We start from the raw sequence: 16,916 nt of genomic DNA, 5'->3' as shown, positions 1-16,916 counted from the left end.
CCGGAAATAAAAGCCCTTATGATGATGATTATCTAAATTAATTAGAAGATATTAATTATGTTCTAATAATAGAAAATAAAGTCCATATTAAACTACACTATTTTAAATTATAAGACCATATTACTCAAAGTCAGAATCATACTGAAGATAATTTAAGAGAGTGGAAAGAATATATGAAGAATGATTCGAAGATGCAGCACGAAGTCCGACTGAAAAAGACAATCACTATGGCCCAGAAATAACAAACGAAGAAGCAACTATGGCCACTAAGCGGATTAAAGTTATTAGAGGCACGCCACATCACAGGTCTTACGAAGCTATTCAACAACGTAAGTATATTATACTGGCTACTTACCAAAAGACTGTCTACTAATCCTACTATCAATATTCATTCCACTTCCCAAACAAGCCAACGCTAGAAAATGTGAAGAACGATAAGCTATCTACAGCTGAGGTCACTTAATAGTTTACACCTTCCTTTTTACATTTATTTTGATTTTTTTTTATTTATTTATGTACCTTTTCTTTAAATTTTTTAATTTAAATCGCGCTATTCTAGTTACGCCACTGTTACGTTTGGCAACTGCCACTGTGACAGTTGAATTTTATTCTTTTATAAAAATTTTATAAAAAAAAATTAATATAATTGTATTTATTAACATAGTACGTAGGCATTGTTATTTGTAAGCTTTATTTTTTTTTATTTTTTATTTTTAAGTGTATACTGGACAATTTTATAGTTATGAACAAATAATAATTGCATATGTAGTTACGTGGCTAAAGGTTCTAAACCAAGGCCAGAATAAAATAAAAAAAAAATATTCTAATGTGACAGTTTGACTCCAATACGTCTAGAGGTGGGGAAACTAGCAATATAATGTAATTTTTAAGGTTGCTAATTTCCCACCTCTACTAGTTTCATCACTTTTTATTTCTCAACATATTATGCTTTCCGTCTTTTACGTTATTTTGCCGGTTATTTGCGCACTCATTACTGTATACAGTTGAGTCCCTGAATCTTTACCCGTGCGTCATCATTTAAAGCATACGAAATAAGTCGATGATAAGTCGGAAATTGAAATTTACTAAACGCAACAGCAAGTGACAGTATAGACACGGCGAAAATGGCGGGTTCGTTAAAAAATATTCCCATGAGATTTTTTTGCATAATCATATTCGTGAGACATCCCAGAATAAGGTTCAAGAAGTCGCCCACGTAAAAAGTGGTCCAAATTTTATTAAATTTTTTTTAATCAAATTGCCAAAATCAATATTTTTGTCCTGGATACATATTTTTAGGTTTTTTGGACCATTCTGGACAAAAAAGGTCTCTTATAATTTTTCTCTAAAGTTGCTAGTTTTCGAGTTATAAGCAATTTAAAATTGAAAAAAAACGAAAAATGGCGATTTTTAAGGCTTATAACTCGGTTAAAATTGATTATTATGAAATTCAGAAAGTAACCAAATCAAATATAAAAGCCTCCACTACATGATCCTGAAGAAATTTGTGCCATTAATTTATCACTAAGCTGTTATTTTTAATTATTAATAATGAGCCGTAAGATCGTATTGACGCGTCTGTAAATGTGAGTGCGAGTAAGATGCACCATTGACTGCCGGAATGGCACCTCTCTCGCACTCATCATTGCCGGCCGCCTAATACGTGCATGGCGCTTATTATTTTTACTTAAAAATAACAGCTTAGTGATAAAATAATGACAAATTTCTTCAGGATCTTGTAGGGCGGGCTTTAAACTTTTATTTGATCACTTTCTGACTTTCATAATAATAGCTTTTAACCAAGTTATTAAGCCTTAAAAATAGCAATTTTTCGTTTTTTTTTCAATTTTAAATTGCTTATAACTCGAAAACCAGCCATTTTAGAGAAAATTATGAGAGACCCTTTTTGTCCAGAATGGTCCAAAAAACCTAAAAAATGTGTCCGTGCCGAAAATACTAATTTTTGCAATTTGATTAAAAAAAATTGAAAAAAAAATTTGGATCACTTTTCACGTGGGCGACTTCTTGAACCTTATTCTGGGATGTCTCACGAATATGATTATGCAAAAAAATCTCATGGGAATATTTTCTCCAACGAACCCGCCGGTTTCACCTTGTCTAGTAAGTGACTTGCTGTTGCGTTTAGTAAATTTCAATTTCCGACTTATCATCGACTTATTTCGTATGCTTTAAATGATGACGCATGGGTAAAGATTCTGAGACTCAACTGTATAACACACAACTAACATAACTATTCTCCAGAGGCTAAGTAAAGACAAAGAAATTATGAATACCGTAAAGAACAGAAAATTGGCTACATTATGCGTAATAGTAAATACCGACTTCTACAGTTAATTCTACAAGACAAGATTAAGGGAAAGACAGGCCTGGACGTAGAGCCCTGGCTGGACAATCTTAGGAAAGAGACTGGTCTAACGTCAACTGATCAGTTCGACTAACTGGCTGTAAATAGAATAAGATGGGATGATCGCCAACATCTCTAGAAAGTAGGCACCTTTAGAAGAAGAAGGGGGAGAACACGTCTCCAAGTAGCGGATCAGGGAAATCTTTCCAGGTATAGGTGGAACGGGGGAAATTAAATAGCAGACCAACAGGAATATCACTAAGCAGCAGTAGTCTTAGTGGTTGAAAACTGATTTGTTTCCAACCCTGTAAATTTCAAAGTGTTCGTCGAATAAAAACTTTATTCGCGTTTTATATATTTTATTGTGTGACGTCAATTTATTAACGTCACACATCGAGTTCTGCGTTGCTAATCAAAATTAGTATCAACATGTTCTATATTGTCACCCATACCTGTTCCTGTTACCCATAGAGCGTAAAGAAATAAAAGTTTGTATTGTGTTCCTCTTATCTTTACGTACTAAAAGAAACTCCCAATAATACAGTCCATTCAATAACCCCAGAGAAGACAAGGTGGTTGAAGATTCTCAAGAACGAACTAAACAATTCAATCTCAAGCCGCCTGCCTTTTCTCCATGGTCTATCTTCGAGCCGGATAAATGATTCTCCACGATTAGTTGTCTACAATTCCAGCCCAATCGACTTGGAAGGTGCATAGCAGACGCAGGTAGACATAGGCCTCCCCTAAAGCCTAGTGTATCGAGGTAAACTCTTTCTTAAAAAAACAACAAAGTGCAGTGATAGCATTAAACAAATATTAGCTTTTTTCCTCATAGATTGTTTCCTCAGAACTAATACAGTCGGAAAAATGAAAGAATGCGCATGTACGAACATATAAAACACGCTGTATTTTCCTGTCACCGTGTCACAAAGAAAATTTTCCAATGCAAGTACATGTAACTATAATTATTACATGTACTTGCGCTGGCCAATTTTTTGTGTGACACGGTGACAGGAAAATACAGCGTGTTTTATATGTTCGTTCATGGGTATTCTTTCATTTTTCCTACTGTATCTCCTAATTAAGTAATTTTTATAACATAACTTAAATTGTAGAAAATTGAGAAAGCTATGCCGGTCTGGAATATGTATTTTTGTATGTTTCAGGTGATGCTCCGAGAATAATAAAAGCTACAAATTCATTTTTTATTTTGCATGTCTTTATTTATTTCATCGTAAACCAGAGTGGCTTATGCATTATTTGATTGTATATTTAACAGTAATATAAAACGGTAAATAGTTTATGAATTAAGCTATCACTCTTCTCAGAACATTTGGTGACTCTCTTAACGAAGTAACGAGTTACGAAGTAACTGTTGCAAAGTAACATTTATTTTTTAAATAAAATTTAATTTATTTGTGTACATTGTGTTCCTTTGGATTTAGCAAGAAAACTTCTCTTTATTTCTCGTTTTTTCTCTTTTTCACTTTTTGTACTTTTGTATTTCACTCGAAGTATTATTCAGCAAAAACTATTTAGTTACCTCTTGCATTCTCTCTTGTTCAATTTTGGCATATTTGTTCTCCACTCGAAGTGTTGTATAAAAAAAGGACAGCTCTCTGCACTTGAAGGGATATTTCAGTAGAAAATAGTTCTTCGCTTGCTCTTAGTGTTAAGTAGTTTCTATTCAACTCCCAGCCAACTTGTTATTGTAAGAAAAACATGGACACTCTCAAGAAAAAGCGTAGCACTTAAGGCTCAATTCACCCGCATAGAAAAGTGGTACAACGCTAATATCTCTTGTGATGATGAGCATCAGCTGATGTCTCGTATAGACATTCTTAAGAAAAACTTAGTTAATTACGACTCTATTCAAAATGAAACTGAGTTACTGGATTCAGCCAGTGACTCAGAGGACAGAGAGGAATATGAAAATAAATGTCGACCTAAAATGCGCCCTACAAGCTCGAGTCAAAGCCTTAAATCAAGTGTCTTCCCTGCCAAATCCTGGTCATTCATCTCATAATAGCCGCTCTCATGTAAATATTAAGCTACCAAACATTCACTTAAACACCCTTCATTTATAAACTTATTTAGAGCCCTAATTGTCAATAACTCACAATTATCATCAAATGCTGAGAAATTCTTTTATTTAAAATCATATCTCAAAGGAGAAGAGTTAAAGCTAATTGATAAGTTGCCAGTAACTGATGATAATTTTGTCATAGTTTTAGATTTATTACACAACCGGTATAGTAACCAACGGCAGATAATCCGCTCATATCAGCAGTTACTAGCCAATCCTATATTGCAAAAATGTAATTCGCAGTCGCTGAGACAATTCGTTGCAAATTCTAAGGCAATTCTCGAAGCCTTAGACACGGTAAAGTTAAGTAAAGCAGAACTATTTGAATCCTTGCTTGTTCATTTATTGGAACAAAAACTTGATTATAACACTCGTCGCTCATTTGAAGAGCAAGTTTCTGTGAATCAACTTCCAACTATTGATGAGTTTTTCGATATTTTGAGTAAGCGATGTGTTGTTCTGGAAAATGTCAACTTTGAGAATTTCATTGCGGATCAAAAACCCACGTCTAAAGCAGCTAGATTCCAAAGTAATGACAATTCTCACCCGAATAATTTCAAGGTAGCTTTTCACTCGCAATCAAACCCCTCTAGTCAAAGAGATTCAAAATCAAAGCTATATACCTTACAGCCAAAGGTATGTAGCTACTGCTTTCAACAAAATCACCGCATCTACTCATGCACCAAGTTTCTTTCATTACCTGTATCAGATAGAATTGAATATTCAAAAGCCAATAAGCTCTGTTTTAACTGTTTAGGTAGCAAGCACTTTTTACAAAACTGTGAGTCAAAGTCTACCTGTTCCCTATGCCACTCTAAGCATCATTCTCTTTTACACAACACTCACCACTCGACAGCTAACACTCATACTGTAATTGAGCCCTCTAATCACTCACTGAAGCACGGAGAGTCTTCCACTCGTCCTACATCTCATACTCTTCTGACAACTCAGCCAGAAATTGACCAGCCCAGCGTCGTACATCAAAATGACCTTACTTTACGCTCAACTGTACTATCGACCACCACACCACATGACACTCACGTCTTGTTGACCACAGCTAAAATTCGCATTTATCCAGTAAATGGGTGGCCTATTCTGGCCAGAGCCATTATGGATTCTGGAAGTCAAAGTTCATTTATCACTGAGTCACTAGCTACATCAATAGGATGCAAACGGTATCCTTCCAGTCTGCATATCTCTGGAATCCTTAATGATAGTAATGTCATTAAGGAAAGAGTTAAAATAGATATATTTCCGCATTATTCTTCTGCTACGCAGTTTACTCTTTCTTGTGCAGTAGTACATTCTATTACAAATTGCTTGCCTCAGATAGCCATTGACATAAGAAAGTTAAAAATTCCCTCTTATATATTAAATAAGTTGGCCGACGAAGATTTCGGTCAACCGGCTGCAATTGATTTGCTCATAGGAGCTGATGCCTACTATGAGCTATTGCTATCAGGACTTGAAAAGTTGGGAAAAGGATTGCCCTCTCTTATACAGACACAGTTAGGATGGGTTGTCTCGGGGTCTGTACCACTCAGCTATCTTAAACCTCACTTTGAACCTCACCCAAAATCGTACACATTTCACTCGACCCTCGGTTTTCAAGAGACCGATGAATCACTTAATGAAGCACTAGATCGTTTCTTTCAACAAGAACAAGATCTTGATGTTTCCAAAAGTTCTGAAGAGGACGATCTTGCCGAGCGAATCTTTATTTCAACAACTAAAATTCGGGAGGACGGGCGCTACCAGGTCGACCTCCCTCTCATTCACCCTTTAGCTCACAAAAAATTGGGCGATTCATTTATGTGTGCTAAAAATATATTCCTTTCCCTTGAGTGGAAATTTGTCAAAGATCCTTCCTTAAAAGATAAATATAGAAAGGTTCTGATGAAGTATATTGAGCTAGGACACGGAACGGAAGTCCCTCTGACCCTTTGTAACTCAAAATTTGAAAATAAATATTTTGTTCTACATTTAGGAGTTGTAAGAGGTCAAAGCTCTACTACCAAAATGAAAGTCGTGTTTGACTTTTTAGCTAAGACCACTTCAGCTCTCTCGCTAAACGATATTACTCTCCGTGGTCCCAAAGTTCTGCCCGAACTGTTCGAAATTCTTACCAGATTCCGCACTCATAAATTTGCATTTACTGCTGACATAACGAAAATGTACCGGCAGGTGAAAATGAATCCTTCCTTTCACTTTCTTCAGAACATTCTGTGGAGAGAAACTCTCCAAGATCAATTTTCTTACATCGAACTAACTACAGTTTCATTTGGTCAAAAAAGTGCTCCATATCTAGCCTGTCGAGTTCTAAAGGACATTGCTCAAAATCCCTCTTGTTCAAAGGCAGTACAATATACTCTATTGTATCAGACTTACGTGGACGACATCTTATCAGCCTGTAGTACTGAAGAAGAAATCACTTCACTGCATCGTTTATTAAGCTCTACTCTTTCTTCCGCTGGCTTCAGCATACACAAAATAAGATCCAATTCTTTTCTGACTGCGTCTTCTGCAGAGTTTAGCAGCTCTTCAGAAAATTCTTCCTGCAGAAGGGCCATCTAAGGTGCTAGGCATTAAGTGGGATCCCACAACTGATTTATTCCAAGTTGACATTCCAGAATCACTTACTGTTAGCTCACCTACGTAAGATTCTCTCTCTCATAGCGCAGTTCTATGATCCTCTAGGATTTGTCAATCGTGTAATTGTTCACGGAAAAATTCTGATACAACAAATATGTGCCAAAAATTTCTCTTGGGACCATACTATAACCGATTCCAATCTCCTAGATAATTGGCTTAAGTTCTTGTCAAATTTAACCAACCTACAGTTTCAAAATTTTAAATACCTCTTTTTCGGTTCCTCGGTGCATAATCGGCGGAAAAGATGTAGTTCAAGTCGAACTACATGGGTTTTGTGATGCCAGTACTCAGGCATATGGCTGTTGCATATATTTAAGGGCAGAATACTCTGATTTATCGGTGTCATCTACACTTATTACTGCCAAATCGCATGTAGCTCCATCGAAAAAACCTCTCACTATACCGAAACTAGAATTATGTGCAATGGTTCTCTTAACCAGTCTCTACACAAGGCTCTATGCGATACTATCGCTTTCTCTCAACATTTCTCATAGTATCTTGTGGTCAGATTCTATGGTAGCTCTCTCTTGAGCCCACTCACCTCCCAAAAAATGGGCCACCTTTGTGGAAAACAGGGTGGAAATAATCCAAAACGCTAGCCCTCGCCCAAAGTGGAAGTATATAAAGTCTGAACTTAACCCTGCAGACCTCTTATCTCGGGGTAAGCTTTCAGATCAAGCCAGATCCTTCTGGGCATCTGGACCGTTATTTCTATTAGATCGATCCAGCGATTGGTCTAAACGTACCTCATTTGAGCCTATTGTCAATTTGCCTGAAGAAAAGAAAATAGTTTATGTATGTACCAAAACTCATAAAAATTGTTGGATCGAATTTATAAATCGGTTCTCATCATCCACTAAACTTATAAAATCCATGGCGTACATTCATCGATTTGTGTACAATACTCGACATAAAGACCGCTTGTCTGGTCATCTGTCTCCTAAGGAATTGCAAGATTCCAGACTATTCCTAATAGGTCAAGTTCAGGCCGTTTTCTTTAAATCTGAAATAATATCTCTGACGCAAGGTCGATTGTTACTCAACAAGCAAATTGCTTCACTAAATCGCTTCATTGACAGGTCCAAATTACTTAGAGTAGGTGGTCGACTCAAGTATTTGGATGTACCCTTTGATCAAAGGCACCCCTTATTGCTCCCTGCACGTAATCACTTCACCAGACTGTTGCTCACCTCAGAGCACCAGCGTCTGGGACATGCAGGATCTCAAACCACCTTGAATAATGTCCGCTTAAGATATTGGCCTCTTGACGGACTTAGGTGTATAAAACGCATAATACATTCATGCAATACTTGCTTTAGGTTTAATGCCATCGCCTCAAACCAAATCATGGCAGATCTCCCTCGTGAACGAGTCACAGCAAAAAGACCTTTCGAAAATACTGGAATAGATTTCGGAGGTCCTTTTTGCGTAAAGTCCTCTTCATTGAAAAGAGCCCCTATATCCAAAGGTTACATAGCACTGTTTGTATGCTTAGCTACCAAAGCAGTCCATTTAGAAACAGTGTCTGACCTCACGACAGACGCTTTCCTGGCTTGTCTTAAAAGATTTATAGCTAGACGTGGTATCCCATATAGCACGTGGGTGCTAATAATCATCTCACTCTTCTTAGAAAGCATTTTTCAACCCAGCATCATGTGTTTCACGAGTTCTTTTCTTCCCAAAACATAACTTGGAAATTTATTCCTCCCAGATCCCCACACTGGGGTGGATTATGGGAAACCTCAATTAAAAGTGCTAAGTCACTTTTGATTAAAATCACCGGCAACTCGGTATATACTTTTGAACAATTCTGCACTATTCTTACTCAAGTGGAGGCCGTTCTTAACTCTCGCCCTCTATTCTCATTGTCTACTGACTTATTAGACCTACAGCCTCTTACTCCAGGACACTTCTTAATAGGTGCCCCTTTGTTATCTTATCCAGAAGTCGATATTTCTTGCACTCCGGATAATCGGCTAAAGCTCTGGCAGCAGTGCACTCGAGTTCAGCAACTCTTTTGGAAGCGCTGGACCTCGGACTACCTAAATCGGCTCCAAAACCGACCCAAATGGATCCTTTCATCTCCTAATATTAAAGTAGGCGATTTAGTATTGGTCAAAAACCTTGACTCTCCTCCTTTACACTGGCCACTTGCTCGGGTGACCGAAGTATATGAAGGAAAAGACCACAACGTCCGAGCAGTCCAAGTTCGCACGAAAAGTGGAACCTTCATTCGCCCTATAACGAAACTTATTCTCTTACCGCTAGGTGAAACTTCGCCGCCAACAACACATGTTCTTCACCCTTCTTCCTCATTGTAGTAAAATTAAAACTACAAGATATTAGACATTTCTCTCGGGGGCAGTATGGTTCAAAACTGATTTGTTTCCAACCCTGTAAATTTCAAAGTGTTCGTCCAATAAAAACTTTCTTCGCGTTTTATATATTTTATTGTGTGACGTGAATTTATTAACGTCACAGATCGAGTCTGCGTTGCTAATGAGTTTATTTATTAACAAAAAAAAATATAAGAAAAAAGTCTGTCATCAGAAAAGTCACTGAAAAATCTCCTCTCCCTATGAATCTCAAATATTTATTAGAAGAATCAGAATTGGTCACAGCGATTGCGAAAATAATTCAAAATTAGTATCAACATATTCTATATTGTCCCAATACCTGTACCTGTTACCCATAGCGCGTAAAGAAATAAAAGTTTGTATTGTGTTACTCTTATCTTTACGTACTAAAAGAAACTCCCAATAATACAGTCCATTCAATAACCCCAGAGAAGACAAGGTGGTTGAAGATTCTCAAGAACGAACTAAACACTTCAATCTCAAGCCGCCTGCCTTTTCTCCACTTAGTTTTCAATGCAAGTTATAATAAAGAAGACAAAAGCAGTTGTATGCGAAAGTCATGGAATAAGTTAGTTATGTCGAAGATATTTAAACACTGCTGCGAAAATGGTGACTGAAAATCACTTCAATATAATTCCTTAGTAGATACATTTAACGCAATAAGTCAGAGGCAATATTAGAAAGAGCTCTCAGTCCCCAATAACCTTTTACGGGGAAAGTGTGCGAAAATGATGGGATGTTTTAATGAAGATCATCATATCAAATTTCCCCCCTAACAAGGTCCAGATTTAAAGAAAAAAATTGTTAAAACATAAAAATATATTAGCTGACATGAAACTTACACCACAAACAGATAAATTCACCCAATAAGCACGCCAGTTAGGAAAATTAAGGCAACTTAATGCATATAAGTTATTATTTATGCCTTTTGTGTAGTTTGGTTATGTCTTTTGGTTGGTGTTTCATTGAAAGTGCCCCCCAAGGCAAATTTCTAGATCCGCCACTGATCATCATTAACCTGTACGCGTCCACTGCTGGACATAGGTCTCCTTAGCTCTTTCCATAGTTTCCATCTGTCTCTGTCTTTTGTGGCTTGCATTCAGTTACTGATAACACGGTTCAGATCGTCGGTCCATCTAGTTGGCGGGCCCTCCTATCCTACGTATTGCTTCTTGTCGTGGCCTACACTCGAAAATACATTCAATAGATTTCCGATACACTAATGTAATTAAAAATATATATATGAAAATGCAACCATGTAAATAAACCTGACGAAAACAAAAAAACGAATCCCATAAAAGTATAACGAAGAGTCAAAAGGAGGCACTATTTCCTCCAAACTATTCACTCTTGATTTCTAAGACATTTTTAAGAAATTATAATGAAATATCGACGCTAGATATCTAAGCGACACCTTTATACATGGAAATCGCCATCTGACAAAGACAACAAAATCGTCAGAAATCAAATTGACTACATCCTAATAAAGCACAGATATCGAAACTCAATTCAGGCAGTAAAGGCATATCCAGGAGCGGACGTATCTTCTGATCACAGTCTTCTTATTGCTAGGTTTCACCTTCAACCAAAAAAGACGCAAAAAAGCCGCAATAACAATAAACTTAACGTACAGAAACTATAGTCAGAAGAAACAAAAGTAAACCTGAAATACGAAATCAACACAAATCTAGGCAGAAACCCAGGAAATAATTGCAACGTAGAACAGCAGTAGCAATTCTTCAAAACCTCTATATTAGAGCCAAATAAGAAAACACTTACAACAACCAAATGTAAGAGAGAAAAATGGATGACGGAGGAAATTCTAGAGTTGATGAATGAAAGAAGAAAAAACAAAACCATTAATGAGACCCGCTATGAACAGCTTCAAAACCAAATAAGAAGAAAAATTAGGAAGGCTAAAGAAACCTACTTCTCTGAAAAATCTAAAGAAATAGGAGAACTGCAAAACAGATATGACAACTTCAACCTACATAAAAAAAATCAAAGAACTAGCCGGAATAGGAAATAGAAGAACCTCAGATATATTGCTCGACAAAAATGGAAATATTATAATGGAGACAGAATGAAAACTACGACGATCGAAAGAGTACATCGAGGAACTATTTTATGAACAGAGAGAAGCTAGTACATCCGTAGATAGCCAAACGGAAGATGTAGGCCCAGAGATAACCAAATCAGAGGTTAGTCAGGCAATAAACTCTATGAAAACCAATAAATCTGCTGGTCCAGATGAATTACCTACCGAGCTGATAAAGTTGGTCAACGAGAAAAACCTGGACATAATAGTAGAATTGTTTAACGCTATCTATACTACGTGAGTCATCCCTAGAGAAATGTTGACATCGGCATTTGTGTGTTTGCCAAAGAAAGTGAATGCCAATGAATGCAGTGACTACCGTAAATATGAATGCAGTGACTGCTGTAAATGAAAGTCTAGTTGTTGATAAAGAAAGGAGTTCCCCAACAAAAACTCTATTTAAAAATAGTACCAATAAAAATAAACAAGTTGTTTCCTTAATCGAAAATAATAAACAATTATCAGCTGATATTTTAAGAATACAAACGGAGGCAAAATGTTCAGATATCATTAATTTAACAAACGATGAGAATTTGATAAATACTGAGAGTAAAAATTCGGTTCCAGTTCCAAATAATAATGGGCAAGAATGGAAAACTGTTAGGTATAAAAGAAGGAATGGACCTATTGTTATTGGCAATAATGAAAACTCTGAAATCAGTGGTGTCCCAAAATTTAGTCATCTTCATGTTACTAGGGTAAACCAGCATACAACGGCAGATAATCTTAAGAAGATGTTAGAAAAACACTTTCCAGAAGTGATATGTACGTCCTTAGCGGCTAAGCATCCCAACATATATTCATCCTTTAAAGTCTCAATTTTTGAACAACATTTTGGTTTAGCGATGGACCCAAAACTATGGCCCGTAGGCTCTTATGTAAGCAGGTTTTTTATGAAGCGTCCAACACATACTCAAATAAAATGAAGGATGAAGAAACGACCGTTAACCCTCCATCAAATTTTCAAAATAACCTAATTCAACAAGGCACGGTAAGCATGTTTCATGTCAATTTACAGTGTATATCAAATAAAGTCGATATGATCAATGCTTTTCTTGCGGATAAAAAGTTCTATGACGTCATATGTTTTTCAGAGCACTGGCAAACTGAAGAAAATCTAAAATTAATTAACATCTCCGGCTTTTCACTAGCTAACTTTTTCTGTAGGGTTGAAAAGAAGCAAGGTGGCGTTGCAATTTATGTAAAAAAAAATCTTATGTATTCTTCTCTTAATCTAAATGAATATAACGTAGAGCAAACTTCAGAGTTTTGTGCAATTTATATACCTTCAATGAGAACCAATGTTTTAACTGTATACAGATCAGGTAATGGTGACTGTGACTTGTTCTTGGTGAATTTTGAGAATGTTATAGCATTCTTACTTAACAAAGCAGACAAACTGATTATACTTGGGGATTTTAATATAAATTTTAAAATTAAATCTGACTCTTCTTATGATATTCAAAATCTGTTAATGTCTTTTGGTCTAGAAATAACGATAAACGATTATACTAGAATCACATCTCAATCCAGTAGTTGCATCGATAACATTATGACTAACTTTTCTGAAAATATCTACAGGGTGGGCGTATTTGAACCTTGTTTCTCTGACCATCGAGCACAATTTATATCTATTGATTCTGATCTTAAAGTTGTTGACACTAATCAATCACTTCAACGGTCTATTACTTCTTCTGGTTTGCAGAAGCTTAAATATGCACTAGCTAGTACAAAGATGGACTTTTTCTATGACACCAATAACGATCCCGATGTCTTGATGTTCTTTTTAACTGAAACTTATAATAACTTAATATTAAAGTTTTTTTCCATTAAAAAAAGTACGACAAACTGCTAAAATAACACCCGTGCAATGGTTTAATGACGAATTAAGGTCTTACAGATCTAATCTTTCTCTCATTAAACACATGGCAGATGTCACTAAGGATCCCGATATTTTCAAACTATATAAACAACAAAAATATGAATATAATCGGCAGTTACAAAATGCTAAAAAGTCGGCTTACTCTGGTTTTATTACTAACTCCAATAATAAACCTAGAGACTGCTGGAAAATATTAAACTTCGAAAGAGGCAATACAAGATCCAGTTCGGTACAACCAGATCTATCTCCAGACGAAATAAATCAATTTTTTATTACAATCGCAGAGAATATAATTACATCCCTTCCCACTATTAATAACGATATCCTCTTCAGTTACAGAAACTATCCTTCCCCGAGTAAGTCCTTTTGTTTCCGACCCGTTGTGGAAGATGAGATCTCTCAAATAATTAAATCTCTTAATAATTCCAATTGTAAGGACGTTCACGAAATTAATAGCAAAATTTTAAAAGAAACTCACCAAATAGTTTTAACACCTTTCACTCATCTTATTAACTTAATTTTATCAACTGGAGTATTTCCAGAAGCACTAAAGTACTCAAAGGTACTACCTATCTATAAAAAAGGTGATTCCTCGAAAGCTGACAATTACAGACCCATAAGCATTGTTTCTACATTCGGGAAAGTGATTGAAAAGGTGATCAAACAACAATTATATTCTTATTTTGAGTCTAAAAGTTATTTTAGCAACTCGCAATATGGATTCAGAAGTGCTCGTTCTACTACAAACGCGGTATATAATATTGTGAGCGAGGTGATTGAGGGGCTTGAACGTGGCAATCGCATAGCAATTTCTCTCTGCGATTTGTCGAAGGCTTTTGACTGCGTTTCACATGACATTTTGCTCCACAAATTAAACTATTATGGAGTCAGAGGTATCCCTCTTAAGCTTATCTCTTCGTACCTATGTGGTAGACACCAGGCTGTAGTCTCTAAAGGTTATCTCTCCGATTTTCGACCCGTAAAACATGGAGTCCCACAAGGTTCGGTCTTGGGACCTCTTTTATTCATTATATATGTCAACGATTTGCCTCATTTCATATCTCCGTACAAATCAGTACAATTTGCGGATGATACGACATACATAATATCAGGTAATAAAAATGAGGATTTAAAAATGGCTTACGAGGAAGTCTCTGATAAATCTAGCACATGGTTTGCTGCGAACAAACTAAAACTCAATACTGAAAAAACGCAGGACTTGATTATATCTGTAAGTGGTTTACATGGCGATCCAGATGACAAAGACACTGCTAAACTATTAGGAATAACCATAGACAATCGATTGAACTGGTCGGCTCATATTTCACAAGTAAAGGCGAAGCTGTCTAGTTCATTGTTTCTTATTCGTCAACTAGCAAGGGTTGTCAACTTTGAGACATTGAAGGTGACATATTTTTCTTTATTTCACTCACACCTAAGCTATGGATTAATCTTATGGGGCAATTCAACAAATGCTCTTCAAATTTTCAGGATGCAAAAGAAAGCTATCCGGATTTTAGCAGGGGTTAGTTATCTGGAACATTGCCGACCTCTCTTCATCAAATTAAAAATTATGCCGCTACCCAATCTGTTGATATATCAAGTTCTGACTGAAATTCACAGAAAAAGGTCCCATTTAACAAAGCAGTCTGATGTTCACGTTCACAATACGCGATACTCTCACTATTTACGAACAAATCGCTCTAGATTGCGTCTTTCAGATAAAAATTGTCTTAATTATAACTACTACAATATTTTACCAAAAGATATTAAACAGCTAAGCTGTAACAGTTTCAAAAAAGTAATAAAAAGGTATCTGTTGAAACATTGCTTTTATTGCTCGGAAGAATATATGACTCATTGCAGAACATCTACTGAAATGCTTACCGTGACACAAAATATTTTTTGTTAATCTATATTCTTGTTTGTGATACATATTTATAAGTTGTGTTTTATATTTCTGTTTTATATACCTTGTGATTTTATATACCTTGTAATTTTTATATTCCTTATTTTGACTTTGTAATTTTGACTTGCTACAAACAATTTTTTTTTGTAAAGTAGTTAAATAAATCTATCTATCTATCTATCTACCGAACCATAAGCTTAATGTCACATACCTTGAAAATTCTGCTGAAAATTGTCCACGCCAGAATACACTCTAAACTGGAGCTGGATATTAGTGACACTCAATATCTGTTCCGCAATGGTATGGGTATCAGAGAGGCATTATTTTCTTCAACGTGCTGACACAGAGATGCTGGATGTTAACCGTCCTCTTTACGTCTGTTTTATACATTACACTAAAGCGTTTGATAAAGTAAAACATGATGGACTCATGGAAATTCTAAAAACTAAAAACCTATGTAGATGAAAGAGATTTAAGACAAATAACACACCTCTATTACAATCAGCGAGCAATAGTAAGAATTGAAAAAGAATCATCTGAAGAAATGGAAATAAAGAGAGGAGTCACGCAAGGTTGCATACTATCACCTCTATTATTTAACGCTTATTCTGAAGAGGTAATGCGAGAAACTCTGGAAGATGAAACAGTCAGCATAAGAGTAAATGGAGTCTTAGTTAACAACATCAGATATTCAAATGATATAGTAATAATAGCCGAGGGTTTACAAGACCTGTAAAGACTCATGAGTAAAATAGTAAAGTGTAGTAGGGAGTACGGACTCTCTCTCTCAATATCAAAAAGACGAAGTTTATGAAAATTAGTAATAGTCCAGAAAGCCACTGCGCATCCGCTAGGAAAAATATTCTAATTCGGATTTTTTGCACAATCTTACTCAAAAAGGACTCCTTTTAACAAATTTGCATGTTGCCAGGACCAAAAGGTGGTCAAAAATTTTTTAAACGTTTTTTTTTTTGTTTTTTTTCCTAAAATTATTTTTTTTGCATGGAAAAAAGTTTTTTTAGGTTTTTTGGATCATTCCAAACAGAAAAGCTCTTTGGTGACTTTTCTCTAAAAATGATAGTTTTTGACATATAAGCGATTAAAAATTGAAAAATTGCGAAATCGGTCATTTTTAACCCTCAAAAACTATATAAAAAACTGAAAATTTGAATGTTGCCAAGATAGGTACATATTCTTTAAACATCGATTGATGAAATCCCGAAGAGTTTTTTGCAATACAATATTCAAAACTCCTTTGTTTTTTAATTGCTAATCAAGCGTGCGCGACACTATTTTCCACCGACAGTATGGTGCAAATGAAAGGAATAAATTCGTTATTTCGTAAACCGGCGACTTAAAGGAAAAATCCCGAAACAGGTCGATTTTTATTTTTAAGTTATGATATTGTAGCATATATGGTATACTAGTGACGTCATCCATCTGGACGTGATGACGTAATCGATGATTTTTTTAAATGAGAATAGTGGTCATGTGCTAGCTCATTTGAAAGGTTCTTCAATTCTCTATTCAGTAATATAAACATTTATATAATTATTTATACAGGGTG

At 35.8% G+C, this 16,916-nt stretch overlaps 1 protein-coding gene across 1 annotated transcript; it reads left to right on the top strand.

Annotated features, from left to right (window-relative positions):
- The first annotated feature begins 259 nt into the window (after positions 1-259).
- LOC126885369 (uncharacterized) lies at positions 260-7,110 on the top strand. Its single transcript, XM_050651928.1, has 3 exons — positions 260-329; positions 4,537-6,209; positions 6,979-7,110. The coding sequence occupies exons 1-3, from the start codon at positions 260-262 to the stop codon at positions 7,108-7,110; spliced, it is 1,875 nt and encodes a 624-aa protein (XP_050507885.1).
- Positions 7,111-16,916: the final 9,806 nt, after the last annotated feature.

The sequence above is a fragment of the Diabrotica virgifera genome, chromosome 5, assembly GCF_917563875.1.
Source record: "Diabrotica virgifera virgifera chromosome 5, PGI_DIABVI_V3a".
Classification (NCBI taxonomy): Eukaryota; Metazoa; Arthropoda; class Insecta; order Coleoptera; family Chrysomelidae; genus Diabrotica; species Diabrotica virgifera.
Note: the sequence above shows the minus strand (reverse complement) of the source record. Positions and strands in the feature narration are given on the sequence as shown.

Excerpts from the sequence above, each read along its gene's own strand:
- LOC126885369 (XM_050651928.1), top strand. The coding sequence starts at position 260 with ATGGCCACTAAGCGGATTAAAGTTATTAGAGGCACGCCACATCACAGG. Across the intron at positions 330-4,536 it reads TTACGAAGCTATTCAACAAC|GAGAAGAGTTAAAGCTAATT; the intron begins GTAAGTATATTA and ends CATATCTCAAAG. Across the intron at positions 6,210-6,978 it reads GGGAGGACGGGCGCTACCAG|AGTTTAGCAGCTCTTCAGAA; the intron begins GTCGACCTCCCT and ends CGTCTTCTGCAG.